A 15,636-nucleotide genomic window follows, 5' to 3' on the forward strand; every position below is an offset into this window, starting at 1 on the left:
CAAGTTGCCCTCCTGTTGGAACCAAGGGATCTCCTCCTCTGGCCACACTGCACTCCCTGATGGGCTGTATTCTTCTAGTAGCGGGCCCTGGCACTGCCCAGCCTTCCTTGGTGCTGGGCTGGCATTGTCCAGTCAGTTTGAACATGGTGCAGCAGCCCGCAGACATAGTTGTTTCACGCTCTCTGGAGTGGCGCCTGCCATACCTTAGAGCGGCCGCCAGGTGTCGCTGTTAATCTGTAAATGCACTTGTGAGCCTGGAAGTTTTGGTCACGTGGTCAGGGCTCCCCATTTATACCAGAACTACAGCTCCCAGCGTATGACTGCCGGCGCCTCCTGGGAGTTGTAGTTCAGCAATAGTTGGCAGACCAGTATGAGGCCCTGGACACCCCCAACCATATACTCCTCCCTGCTGGGAGGCAATGCAGTCACATGACTTAAGGGGGTACCCACCACTTTTGGGGCCATTCCTGCCAGAACCCCCACCTGGCTGGGCCTGTGGAGGGAACCGTCCTTACCTGCTCCCCGGTTCTGGCTCCTTTACTCCAGCACTGACGCCCTGTGGTCCCTGCTGGTAAACTTAAAGGGGTCCTCTCACCTCCAACATTGGAGGGCGGCCGCTCCGTCCCCGAGAGCTTTGTTCTAGAGATAGGAGCGGGTCACACTTCGGGGTCCCACCGCCTGCCTGACATTGGGGGCGTATTGAGGTGAGACAACCCCTTTAAGGTTGATGTGTGCCGCTGCAGCCAATGACCGGCCTCAGTGGTGACCTTGGTGCATCACATGACCTTGGTGCCACGTGTTCTGTTATAGCAGTCATCAGCTGGGGTGGCATGCTGGGATCTGTAGTTCCCAGGCCCTCCTGATGGTGTTTTCTGGCGGGGTGGCTTCTTCTGTGAGGTCCGGCCGCATGTGCTGACTACATAACATGGCCACCGCTATAATCGGTGACCCAGCGTTGACCCCTGTGTGTGCCCGGCTTATCTAGGCTCCAGCAGCAGTAATGAACCCGCACTACTTACTTCACAGCAGCCGTAAAGCGAGGCGCTCCTGGGTCATCGGTAGCTGTTGTACTGGCATCTAGTGGCCGTCATGTAAACTGCAGTAAAGGTGTTTTCTGCATTGGATTCCCCCTGACCGTCCTTCTGATGAAACCCCAGGGCTCTGCTGGAGGACCCCCCACAAAGAGTCCAAAAAGTACAGTTTATTTTTCTAGGGCTTTTTTTGTAAAACTTCTGAATGTCCTTTGCCTGTGTGTGCCTGCTTATCTTGGCTCCTGCAGCGCTAGTAGAGATGGTGATCTCTTTGCAGCAGCTGTAAAGCGAGGTCTTGCTGCTTTCACCATCTGGGCTGTGTGGCCATCTTACTGACATCTAGTGGCCATTATGAAAACTGCCATTAAAAAAAAAAAACACAACTTTAATATGACATGGCCATCTGACTCCTGGTGTTGGGGGTGGGGGGCTATTATCTGGGGTGGAAGACGAGTCGGGCACAGACCACTCAGAGGCTGCAAAAGGAAATCACGTTTTATTTTCTTCCCCTGCGTTCCTGACAAGGCACATGAGTCTTCTAGACGCGGCTTCTCCTGATCGGCGGAGCTCAGAGTCTCTGCTCCGGGCGGAATGTGTGGCGGCGGGTCGTGATCTGGTGGCGTTTCTGCAGAACGTGTGAACGGAAGGAAAGTGGGGCGCAGGAAGCAGGGTTAACCCCTTGCCTGCTGGGAGGAGGGGGGAGTATGGAGTAAGACACTGCTCGGCAGTGAATCCAAATCCCTCCCAGTGAGAGAGGGTTAAAAATAATGTCACGTTCTGCGTCCAGCGCAGGAGACAATATATATATACATACATATAGATACAGTATATACACCTCCTATACATATATGTATATATACACGGCGCTCAGTAGCAGCTTCCTCTCTGGATCCATATGTGGTGACCTGGACGAAGGGGAGAAAGCAGCAATCAGTCACCGCACGTCGTCTGCAGAGTCTGTGCAGACTGTCACACCCGAAGATCATCTCACCTTCAGTGTATGAGAAGTTCTTCGGCAGAGTGGGCTCCGGTCTCTTCTATGGGGGCTGTGGAAACATTAGAGAAATATCTGTTAGAGCAGAGAACTGGAAATGTCCGACAGGATCTTAAAGTGTTAAATGTTCTGTTTGCAGCCGCCACTAGGGGGAGCTCCCTGCAGACTGTATATACATTGGACCCAATGATTGCACAGTATGGAATGAGCTCCCTCTAGTGGTGGCTGCAGGTAGAACATCAGAAAACTGAAGTTCTGCCCCCTAGAGGTGAATCAGCGCAGAACATAGGAATAGTGCACTGAGCCATGGTATCTAATCCTGTCCTGTGTGATACTGTCTGCTGAGCTGTGTATCTAATCCTGTCCTGTGTGATACAGTCTGCTGAGCTGTGTATCTAATCCTATCCTGTGTGATACTGTCTGCTGAGCTGTGTATCTAATCCTATCCTGTGTGATACTGTCTGCTGAGCTGTGTATCTAATCCTATCCTGTGTGATACTGTCTGCTGAGCTGTGTATCTAATCCTATCCTGTGTGATACTGACTGCTGAGCTGTGTATCTAATTCCATCATGTGTGATACAGTCTGCTGAGCTGTGTATCTAATCCTCTCCTGTGTGATACTGTCTGCTGAGCTGTGTATCTAATCCTATCCTGTGTGATACTGTCTTCTGAGCCGTGTATCTAATCCTATCCTGTGTGATCCTGTCTGCTGAGCTGTGTATCTAATCCTCTCCTGTGTGATACTGTCTGCTGAGCTGTGTATCTAATCCTGTCCTGTGTGATACTGTCTGCTGAGCTGTGTATCTAATCCCATCATGTGTGATACTGTCTGCTGAGCTGTGTATCTAATTCCATCATGTGTGATACAGTCTGCTGAGCTGTGTATCTAATCTTATCCTTTGTGATACTGTCTGTTGAGCTGTGTATCTAATCCTATCCTGTGTGATACTGTCTGCTGAGCTGTGTATCTAATCCTATCCTGTGCGATACTGTCTGCTGAGCTGTGAATCTAATCCTGTCCTGTGTGATACTGTCTGCTGAGCTGTGTATCTAATCCTGTCCTGTGTGATACTGTCTGCTGAGCTGTGTATCTAATCCTATCCTGTGTGATACTGTCTGCTGAGCTGTGTATCTAATCCTATCATGTGTGATACAGCCTGCTGAGCTGTGTATCTAATCCTATTCTGTGTGATACAGCCTGCTGAGCTGTGTATCTAATCCTATTCTGTGTGATACAGTCTGCTGAGCTGTGTATCTAATCCTATCCTGTGTGATACTGCCCGCTGAGCTGTGTATCTAATCCTATCCTGTGTGATACTGCCTGCTGAGCTGTGTATCTAATCCTATCCTGTGTGATACTGTCTGCTGAGCTGTGTATCTAATCCTATCCTGTGTGATACTGTCTGCTGAGCTGTGTATCTAATCCTATCCTGTGCGATACTGTCTGCTGAGCTGTGTATCTAATCCTATACTGTGTGATACTGTCTGCTGAGCTGTGTATCTAATCCTATCCTGTGTGATACTGTCTGCTGAGCGGTGTATCTAATCCTATCCTGTGTGATACTGTCTGCTGAGCTGTGTATCTAATCCTATCATGTGTGATACTGTCTGCTGAGCTGTGTATCTAATCCTATCATGTGTGATACTGTCTGCTGAGCTGTGTATCTAATCCTATCCTGTGTGATACAGTCTGCTGAGCTGTGTATCTAATCCTATCCTGTGTGATACTGCCTGCTGAGCCGTGTATCTAATCCTATCCTGTGTGATACTGTCTGCTGAGCTGTGTATCTAATCCTATCCTGTGTGATACTGTCTGCTGAGCTGTGTATCTAATCCTATCCTGTGTGATACAGTCTGCTGAGCTGTGTATCTAATCCTATCCTGTGTGATACTGTCTGCTGAGCTGTGTATCTAATCCTCTCCTGTGTGATACTGTCTGCTGAGCTGTGTATCTAATCCTATCATGTGTGATACAGCCTGCTGAGCTGTGTATCTAATCCTATCCTGTGTGATACAGTCTGCTGAGCTGTGTATCTAATCCTGTCCTGTGTGATACTGTCTGCTGATCTGTGTATCTAATCCTATCCTGTGTGATACTGTCTGCTGAGCTGTGTATCTAATCCTGTCCTGTGTGATACAGTCGGCTGAGCTGTGTATCTAATCCTATCCTGTGTGATACTGTCTGCTGAGCTGTGTATCTAATCCATTGTGATACTGTCTCTGAGCTGTGTATCCAATCCTATCCTGTGTGATACTGTCTGCTGAGCTGTGTATCTAATCCTATCCTGTGTGATACTGTCTGCTGAGCTGTGTATCTAATCCTATCCTGTGTGATACTGTCTGCTGAGCTGTGTATCTAATCCTATCCTGTGTGATACTGTCTGCTGAGCTGTGTATCTAATCCTATCCTGTGTGATACTGTCTGCTGAGCTGTGTATCTAATCCTATCCTGTGTGATACTGTCTGCTGGGCTGTGTATCTAATCCTATCCTGTGTGATACTGTCTGCTGAGCTGTGTATCTAATCCTCTCCTGTGTGATACTGTCTGCTGAGCTGTGTATCTAATCCTGTCCTGTGTGATACTGTCTGCTGAGCTGTGTATCTAATACTATCCTGTGTGATACTGTCTGCTGAGCTGTGTATCTAATCCTGTCCTGTGTGATACTGTCTGCTGAGCTGTGTATCTAATCCTATCCTGTGTGATACAGTCGGCTGAGCTGTGTATCTAATCCTGTGTGATACGGTAGGCTGAGCTGTGTATCTAATCCTATCCTGTGTGATACTGTCTCTGAGCTGTGTATCTAATCCTGTGTGATACTGTCGGCTGAGCTGTGTATCTAATCCTGTGTGATACAGTCTGCTCAGCTGTGTATCTAATCCTGTGTGATACAGTCGGCTGAGCTGTGTATCTAATCCTGTGTGATACAGTCTGCTGAGCTGTGTATCTAATCCTGTGTGATACAGTCGGCTGAGCTGTGTATCTAATCCTATCCTGTGTGATACAGTCGGCTGAGCTGTGTATCTAATCCTGTGTGATACAGTCGGCTGAGCTGTGTATCTAATCCTGTGTGATACAGTCGGCTGAGCGGTGTATCTAATCCTGTGTGATACAGTCGGCTGAGCTGTGTATCTAATCCTATCCTGTGTGATACAGTCGGCTGAGCTGTGTATCTAATCCTGTGTGATACCGTCGGCTGAGCTGTGTATCTAATCCTGTGTGATACAGTCGGCTGAGCTGTGTATCTGACACTCACTGGTGAACTTCTTCTTCGGCCGGCATTGTGTCAGGTAAATAGTGAGACCGAGGATGAAGGTGATGATGAAGACGGAGACCGCGGTGACACTGACGACCATCAGCCAGGGGAAGTCTTCATGTTTGTCAGAGCTGTCACCTGATGGAAATGAGAAAAAAGTATCAGCACTCTCGTAGTATCACAGCCATCTCTATATATTACTGTCAGCACGCTCTAGTATCACAGCCATCTCTATATATTACTGTCAGCACTCTCACAGTATTACAACCGTCTCTATATATTACTGTCAGCACTCTCATAGTATCACAGCCGTTTCTATATATTACTGTCAGCACTCTCACAGTATCACAGCCGTCTCTTGGTATTACTGTCAGCACTCTCGTAGTATCACAGCCGTCTCTTGGTATTACTGTCAGCACTCTCTAGTATCACAGCCATCTCTATATATTACTGTCAGCACTCTCACAGTATCACAGCCGTCTCTTGGTATTACTGTCAGCACTCTCGTAGTATCACAGCCGTCTCTTGGTATTACTGTCAGCACTCTCTAGTATCACAGCCATCTCTATATTTTACTGTCAGCACTCTCTAGTATCACAGCCGTCTCTTGGTATTACTATCAGCACTCTCGTAGTATCACAGCCGTCTCTTGGTATTACTGTCAGCACTCTCGTAGTATCACAGCCGTCTCTTGGTATTACTGTCAGCACTCTCGTAGTATCACAGCCGTCTCTTGGTATTACTGTCAGCACTCTCTAGTATCACAGCCATCTCTATATATTACTGTCAGCACTCTCACAGTATTACAACCGTCTCTTGGTATTACTGTCAGCACTCTCGTAGTATCACAGCCGTCTCTTGGTATTACTGTCAGCACTCTCTAGTATCACAGCCGTCTCTTGGTATTACTGTCAGCACTCTCGCAGTATCACAGCCGTCTCTTGGTATTACTGTCAGCACTCTCTAGTATCACAGCCATCTCTATATATTACTGTCAGCACTCTCGTAGTATCACAGCCGTCTCTTGGTATTACTGTCAGCACTCTCGTAGTATCACAGCCGTCTCTTAGTATTACTGTCAGCACTCTCTAGTATCACAGCCATCTCTATATATTACTGTCAGCACTCTCACAGTATTACAACCGTCTCTTGGTATTACTGTCAGCACTCTCACAGTATTACAACCGTCTCTTGGTATTACTGTCAGCACTCTCGTAGTATCACAGCCGTCTCTTGGTATTACTGTCAGCACTCTCTAGTATCACAGCCGTCTCTTGGTATTACTGTCAGCACTCTCACAGTATCACAGCCGTCTCTTGGTATTACTGTCAGCACTCTCGTAGTATCACAGCCGTCTCTTGGTATTACTGTCAGCACTCTCGTAGTATCACAGCCGTCTCTTGGTATTACTGTCAGCACTCTCTAGTATCACAGCCATCTCTATATATTACTGTCAGCACTCTCTAGTATCACAGCCGTCTCTTGGTATTACTGTCAGCACTCTCTAGTATCACAGCCATCTCTATATATTACTGTCAGCACTCTCTAGTATCACAGCCGTCTCTTGGTATTACTGTCAGCACTCTCTAGTATCACAGCCATCTCTATATATTACTGTCAGCACTCTCTAGTATCACAGCCGTCTCTTGGTATTACTGTCAGCACTCTCGTAGTATCACAGCCGTCTCTTGGTATTACTGTCAGCACTCTCGTAGTATCACAGCCGTCTCTTAGTATTACTGTCAGCACTCTCTAGTATCACAGCCATCTCTATATATTACTGTCAGCACTCTCATAGTATCACAGTCATCTCTATATATTACTGTCAGCACGCTCTAGTATCACAGCCGTCTTTTGGTATTACTGTCAGCACTCTCGTAGTATCACAGCCATCTCTATATATTACTGTCAGCACTCTCGTAGTATCACAGCCATCTCTATATTTTACTGTCAGCACTCTCTAGTATCACAGCCGTCTCTTGGTATTACTATCAGCACTCTCGTAGTATCACAGCCGTCTCTTGGTATTACTGTCAGCACTCTCGTAGTATCACAGCCGTCTCTTGGTATTACTGTCAGCACTCTCGCAGTATCACAGCCGTCTCTTGGTATTACTGTCAGCACTCTCTAGTATCACAGCCATCTCTATATATTACTGTCAGCACTCTCGTAGTATCACAGCCGTCTCTTGGTATTACTGTCAGCACTCTCGTAGTATCACAGCCGTCTCTTAGTATTACTGTCAGCACTCTCTAGTATCACAGCCATCTCTATATATTACTGTCAGCACTCTCATAGTATCACAGCCATCTCTATATATTACTGTCAGCACGCTCTAGTATCACAGCCGTCTTTTGGTATTACTGTCAGCACTCTCGTAGTATCACAGCCATCTCTATATATTACTGTCAGCACTCTCGTAGTATCACAGCCATCTCTATATATTACTGTCAGCACTCTCGTAGTATCACAGCCATCTCTATATATTACTGTCAGCACTCTCTAGTATCACAGCCGTCTCTATATATTACTGTCAGCACTCTCGTAGTATCACAGCCGTCTCTATATATTACTGTCAGCACTCTCTAGTATCACAGCCGTCTCTTGGTATTACTGTCAGCACTCTCGTAGTATCACAGCCGTCTCTATATATTACTGTCAGCACTCTCTAGTATCACAGCCGTCTCTTGGTATTACTGTCAGCACTCTCGTAGTATCACAGCCATCTCTATATTTTACTGTCAGCACTCTCTAGTATCACAGCCATCTCTATATATTACTATCAGCACTCTCGTAGTATCACAGCCATCTCTATATATTACTGTCAGCACTCTCGTAGTATCACAGCCATCTCTATATTTTACTGTCAGCACTCTCTAGTATCACAGCCGTCTCTTGGTATTACTATCAGCACTCTCGTAGTGTCACCTCTCGGACTGTCTCTTACATTTCTGGCAGAAGTCGTCTTTGCTGGACGTGTCGCAGATTTTGCAGTCTTTACATTTGCCGAGGTCGTTGCTCCACTGCCACCCGTCTGAACATCCGGACCCTGCGGAGGAGACGTTACAACCTGATTATATCATCACAGCCTGAGCAAGGGGGGCCCTAGTGCACCAGGGGCCCCATAGTGTGATTATATAATGCTCTGCAGACTCCTCTGTGTGTGCATGTATGTATACGGTGATTACATGTGTTTATCTGGTGATGTCACGGTACGGTGTGAGCTGGTGATGTCACGGGATGGTGTGAGCTGGTGATGTCACGGGATGGTGTGAGCTGGTGATGTCACAGGACGGTGTGAGCTGGTGATGTCACAGGACGGTGTGAGCTGGTGATGTCACAGGACGGTGTGAGCTGGTGATGTCACGGGATGGTGTGAACTGGTGATGTCACGGGACGGTGTGAGCTGGTGATGTCACGGGATGGTGTGAACTGGTGATGTCACGGGACGGTGTGAGCTGGTGATGTCACAGGACGGTGTGAGCTGGTGATGTCACGGGATGGTGTGAACTGGTGATGTCCCAGGATGGTGTGAGCTGGTGATGTCACAGGACGGTGGGAGCTGGTGATGTCACGGGATTGTGTGAACTGGTGATGTCACAGGACGGTGGGAGCTGGTGATGTCACGGGACGGTGTGAACTGGTGATGTCACGGGACGGTGTGAGCTGGTGATGTCACAGGACGGTGTGAGCTGGTGATGTCACGGGATGGTGTGAACTGGTGATGTCCCAGGATGGTGTGAGCTGGTGATGTCACAGGACGGTGGGAGCTGGTGATGTCACGGGATTGTGTGAACTGGTGATGTCACAGGACGGTGTGAGCTGGTGATGTCACGGGATTGTGTGAACTGGTGATGTCACAGGACGGTGGGAGCTGGTGATGTCACGGGATTGTGTGAACTGGTGATGTCACAGGACGGTGCGAGCTGGTGATGTCACGGGATTATGTGAACTGGTGATGTCACAGGATGGTGTGAGCTGGTGATGTCACGGGATTGTGTGAACTGGTGATGTCACGGGATGGTGTGAGCTGGTGATGTCACAGGACGGTGCGAGCTGGTGATGTCACGGGATTATGTGAACTGGTGATGTCACAGGATGGTGGGAGCTGGTGATGTCACGGGATTGTGTGAACTGGTGATGTCACAGGACGGTGCGAGCTGGTGATGTCACGGGATTGTGTGAACTGGTGATGTCACAGGACGGTGTGAGCTGGTGATGTCACGGGATGGTGTGAACTGGTGATGTCACAGGACGGTGCGAGCTGGTGATGTCACGGGATGGTGTGAACTGGTGATGTCACAGGACGGTGCGAGCTGGTGATGTCACGGGATGGTGTGAACTGGTGATGTCACAGGACGGTGGGAGCTGGTGATGTCACGGTACGGTGGGAGCTGGTGATGTCACGGTACGGTGTGAGCTGGTGATGTCACGGGATTGTGTGAACTGGTGATGTCACAGGACGGTGTGAGCTGGTGATGTCACAGGACGGTGTGAACTGGTGATGTCACAGGACGGTGCGAGCTAGTGATGTCACGGGATGGTGTGAACTGGTGATGTCACAGGACGGTGTGAGCTGGTGATGTCACAGGACGGTGTGAACTGGTGATGTCACAGGACGGTGGGAGCTGGTGATGTCACGGTACGGTGGGAGCTGGTGATGTCACGGTACGGTGTGAGCTGGTGATGTCACGGGATTGTGTGAACTGGTGATGTCACAGGACGGTGTGAGCTGGTGATGTCACAGGACGGTGTGAGCTGGTGATGTCACGGGATGGTGTGAGCTGGTGATGTCACGGGAGGGTGTGAACTGGTGATGTCACGGTACGGTGTGAGCTGGTGATGTCACGGTACGGTGTGAGCCGGTGATGTCACGGTACGGTGTGAGCTGGTGATGTCACAGGACGGTGTGAGCTGGTGATGTCACAGGACGGTGTGAGCTGGTGATGTCACGGTACGGTGTGAGCTGGTGATGTCACACTGGGACAGATGCTGTAATCTAATCCTCTGGTGGTTTATATATAGAGCTCTGGTCAGTGTGTGCTGGGTCAGCAGTCGCTGCCGCTTATCTCGTAGGTCATGTGATCACGTTCCAGGTCCAGTAGCTGCCGGTGTCAAGGTGAATCTGGGGGTATGAGTTTTGGGGTCTGACCCCTCTAGTGACCCCCAGATCACACTGATGGTTAATGAGCAGCCCGGAGCTCCCACACACATACCAGGCGGAGGGCTCAGGCCGGTGACTCATGGGGGTGGAGGAGCCTCCCCCCCAAGGGTGGTGACTCATACAGGTTCATACTGAGCGGCTGAGGTCACGAGCTAAACTGGGACCAGTACAGGGAGAGAACTGGTAGGGAAGCCACCGAACACACCTATTACTGCACACAGCCCTCATAATACACCCCCTAATACTGCACACAGCCCTCATAATACACCCCCTAATACTGCACACACCCCTCATAATACACCCCCTAATACTGCCCCTCATAATACACCCCCTAATACTGCACACACACCCTCATAATACGCCCCCTAATACTGCACACACCCCTCATAATACACCCCCTAATACTGCACACACCCCTCATAATACACCCCCTAATACTGCCCCTCATAATACACCCCCTAATACTGCACACACACCCTCATAATACGCCCCCTAATACTGCACACACCCCTCATAATACACCCCCTAATACTGCACACAGCCCTCATAATACACCCCCTAATACTGCACACAGCCCTCATAATACACCCCCTAATACTGCACACAGCCCTCATAATACACCCCCTAATACTGCACACAGCCCTCATAATACACCCCCTAATACTGCACACAGCCCTCATAATACACCCCCTAATACTGCCCCTCATCCTATACCCCCTAATACTGCACACAGCCCTCATAATACACCCCCTAATACTGCCCCTCATAATACACCCCCTAATACTGCCCCTCATCCTATACCCCCTAATACTGCACACAGCCCTCATAATACACCCCCTAATACTGCCCCTCATAATACACCCCCTAATACTGCCCCTCATAATACACCCCCTAATTCTGCCCCTCATAATACACCCCCTAATACTGCACACAGCCCTCATAATACACGCCCTAATACTGCCCCTCATAATACACCCCCTAATACTGCCCTTCATAATACACCCCCTAATACTGCACACACCCCTCATAATACACCCCCTAATACTGCACACACCCCTCATAATACACCCCCTAATACTGCACACACCCCTCATAATACACCCCCTAATACTGCACACAGCCCTCATAATACACCCCCTAATACTGCACACACCCCTCATAATACACCCCCTAATACTGCACACACCCCTCATAATACACCCCCTAATACTGCACACACCCCTCATAATACACCCCCTAATACTGCACACACCCCCTCATAATACACCCCCTAATACTGCCCCTCATAATACACCCCCTAATACTGCACACACACCCTCATAATACGCCCCCTAATACTGCACACACCCCTCATAATACACCCCCTAATACTGCACACACCCCTCATAATACACCCCCTAATACTGCACACACCCCTCATAAAACACCCCCTAATACTGCACACACACCCTCATAATACACCCCCTAATACTGCCCCTCATAATACACCCCCTAATACTGCACACACACCCTCATAATACGCCCCCTAATACTGCACACACCCCTCATAATACACCCCCTAATACTGCCCCTCATAATACACCCCCTAATACTGCACACACCCCTCATAATCCTCCTCTTTACATCACTGTGTATCAGTTCAGTGAAAGAACCCCGGCTTTACACAAAGGGGAAACAGTATACTACTGTGTCAATGTCTTATACTCCAGACACATCCATAGCTGCTTTCACAATTCTGCTGTTATCATATCTTATACTCTAGTCACCTCCCAAGCTGCAGTCAACAATAATGTCACATCCTGCCTCAGACAGAGCTGCATATAGGGGATATACAGTGAGAATTCTCCGAGGTCCCACCTGAAGAGCGGTGGTCTCAGAGAGCTTTCGCTGTGTACTGTGACATTGTCGCTCTGTTTAGTTGTCGTGTAGCAGAGACGAGTCACCAGGATGTTCATATCACTAAAAGTTTGTTGACATTGCTGGATACAACTTTAAGAAACCAGACCCATCCCCGGGGCCCGACACATGACCAGTCTGGTGAGGAAAGTACAGAGCAGAGCGGCCTGCCCCTTTAAGACACTATTAAAAGTAACATTCCTTTGGGTACGACATCATACCCTAGGAGCCAATCAGGAGACGGCAGGGGCGGGACTCCCACAAACTGTGAACTTGTTCATTCATAAAAAGAAATTCTGCAGATTATCTCACCCCTGTACTTTCCACTGCAGAACATCTCACATCCCTTATTCCTATGTTGACAGCGAGGGACTGAGCTGATATCCACAGCTGAAACTATCACTGTGTTATCTGTGGTGTTACATGGGACTGCAGGTGACATCTACTACATTATCTGTACTCAGAGAGCTATCACTGTGTTATGTGTGGTGTTACATAGGACTGCAGGAGGCATCTACTACATTATATGTACTCAGAGAGAGTTATCCCTGTGTTATCTGTGGTGTTACATAGGACTGCAGGTGACATCTACTACATTATCTGTACTCAGAGAGTTATCCCTGTGTTATCTGTGGTGTTACATAGGACTGCAGGTGATATTTACTACATTATCTGTACTCAGAGAGTTATCACTGTGTTATCTGTGGTGTTACATAGGACTGCAGGTGACATCTACTACATTATCTGTACTCAGAGAGTTATCACTGTGTTATCTGTGGTGTTACATAGGACTGCAGGTGACATCTACTACATTATCTGTACTCAGAGAGTTATCCCTGTGTTATCTGTGGTGTTACATAGGACTGCAGGTGATATCTACATTATCTGTACTCAGAGAGTTATCACTGTTATCTGTGGTGTTACATAGGACTGCAGGTGACATCTACTACATTATCTGTACTCAGAGAGTTATCACTGTGTTATCTGTGGTGTTACATAGGACTGCAGGTGACATCTACTACATTATCTGTACTCAGAGAGTTATCACTGTGTTATCTGTGGTGTTACATAGGACTGCAGGTGACATCTACTACATTATCTGTACTCAGAGAGTTATCCCTGTGTTATCTGTGGTGTTACATAGGACTGCAGGTGATATCTACATTATCTGTACTCAGAGAGTTATCACTGTTATCTGTGGTGTTACATAGGACTGCAGGTGACATCTACTACATTATCTGTACTCAGAGAGTTATCACTGTGTTATCTGTGGTGTTACATAGGACTGCATGTGACATCTACTACATTATCTGTACTCAGAGAGCTATCAGTGGTGTTACATAGGACTGCAGGTAACTGCAGTGTCTCATCCGGATATTGCACAGGGAAGGACCCCTTTAACATAAGCACATGTTGCTCCCCTCAGTTTGTCCTCTCCTCCTCCATTTATTACTTAATATTTGATAGCGCCCGCTTCCCCCGCTGTATACAGCACAGAGTTGCGTTAGTTTGCACACCCCCTCTCAGCTGACGTCACTCCTGTTGCGACATTCTGCACTTTCCCTGTTTGATATTTTGTTGCAATTTCCTGGTAGCAGATAATAGATGCGGTGACATGGGGCTGCTGGGGCTGCGTACACGGAGCAGCCGGTCTGTCTCTGCCGTTTATACTATCACATGTGTTGGATTGTCAGCTCTGGATCCTCACTCCCATCATTTTCTCAGCTCTGGATCCTCACTCCCATCAGTTTCTCAGCTCTGGATCCTCACTCCCATCAGTTTCTCAGCTCTGGATCCTCACTCCCATCAGTTTCTCAGCTCTGGATCCTCACTCCCATCAGTTTCTCAGCTCTGGATCCTCACTCCCATCAGTTTCTCAGCTCTGGATCCTCACTCCCATCATTTTCTCAGCTCTGGATCCTCACTCCCATCAGTTTCTCAGCTCTGGATCCTCACTCCCATCAGTTTCTCAGCTCTGGATCCTCACTCCCATCAGTTTCTCAGCTCTGGATCCTCACTCCCATCAGTTTCTCAGCTCTGGATCCTCACTCCCATTATTAGTAGATGTTTTAGTCACTATTGTTTGTTCCCTGATGGTATATCGCTATATTAAACAAGTTGATTGTTATCAGCACGGCCCCCCTGGTTAGACCCCCTTCCCCCCCGCATTTCTTACCTGTGGACTCTTCCATGCTCATCTCCACCACAAGAAGAAGCAGCAGGAGCTGCAGCACGTTGCACACTCTCATCATCTCTGTGGCTCCTCGGTTTGTTGCCCCCTTCTGCCGCCGGTGGCCCTCGCTCTGCTGCTCTCCTGCCACGTGTTGAGATGGGTGACCACTTACCGGTGCCAGCGGTCTCTCCCTCTCTTCATTCCCTCACTTTCTTCTAAGGAATGAATGAGTCACTTTCCTAAGTCCTGGCACAAAACTTGAAACTGTCTGCCTGTCTCTAGCTGTCTGGAGGAATGAGTGAGTCACTGCGAGACCTCCCTCTCGTACTTTACCCCTCTGTCTCTTTACCCCTCTGTCTCTTTATCCCTTCTCTCTGTCTCCCTATCCCTCTGTCTATCCTTCTTCTCGATAGTCTCTCCTTTGCCTCCTTAGTCTCTCCTTTGCTCCCGTCTCTGCCCTTCTGCTGACTCTCTCCCTGTCCTCCCTCTGATTGTCTCCTGTACAGGAATGAATGACTCAGTCTCGGTATCCTGAGTCCATCAGCTTTCGGTCTGTCCCATTTCCTTCATCCACCCCCAGAATTGTGACGAGAAGAGAAAGGCGGAGGAGAGGAGGAGGAAAGAGAGGAGAGGGGAGAGCGACATGGGCAAAGGAATGAGGAAGGAGAGAGCGAAAATGTGAGAGGTGAGGAGAGAACAGAGGAATAGAAGAAGGTGAGGAGAACTTTACAGCAAGGGCAGATCCGTCAACAGCAGCTTATTGGGGACAGCGGACCGTTATATAGCACAAGATATTCCACAGAGCTTTACAGATCATGAGGAAAGGCAGGAGAAAGTATAAGGAAGGGCAGGGGAAAGTATAAGGAAGGGCAGGAGAAAGTATAAGAAAGGGCAGGAGAAAGTATAAGGAAGGGCAGGAGAAAGTATAAGGAAGGGCAGGGAAAAGTATAAGGAAGGGCAGGAGAAAGTATAAGGAAGGGCAGGGGAAAGTATAAGGAAGGGCAGGAGAAAGTATAAGGAAGGGCAGGAGGAAGTATAAGGAAGGGCAGGAAAAAGTATAAGGAAGGGCAGGAGAAAGTATAAGGAAGGGCAGGAGAAAGTATAAGGAAGGGCAGGAGAAAGT

General features: G+C 48.4%; 1 protein-coding gene across 1 annotated transcript; it reads right to left on the bottom strand.

Annotated features, from left to right (window-relative positions):
• Positions 1–1,508: 1,508 nt before the first annotated feature.
• On the bottom strand, positions 1,509–14,989 carry TNFRSF12A (TNF receptor superfamily member 12A). Its single transcript, XM_040441850.1, has 5 exons — positions 14,517–14,989; positions 8,228–8,329; positions 5,281–5,418; positions 2,023–2,077; positions 1,509–1,936 (listed from the first exon to the last, which is right to left on the bottom strand). Exons 1-4 carry the CDS (start codon positions 14,590–14,592, stop codon positions 2,025–2,027), a joined length of 369 nt encoding a protein of 122 aa, XP_040297784.1. The 5' UTR covers positions 14,593–14,989; the 3' UTR covers positions 1,509–1,936; positions 2,023–2,024.
• Positions 14,990–15,636: the final 647 nt, after the last annotated feature.

Source organism: Bufo bufo, chromosome 7, assembly GCF_905171765.1.
Source record: "Bufo bufo chromosome 7, aBufBuf1.1, whole genome shotgun sequence".
NCBI lineage: Eukaryota > Metazoa > Chordata > Amphibia > Anura > Bufonidae > Bufo > Bufo bufo.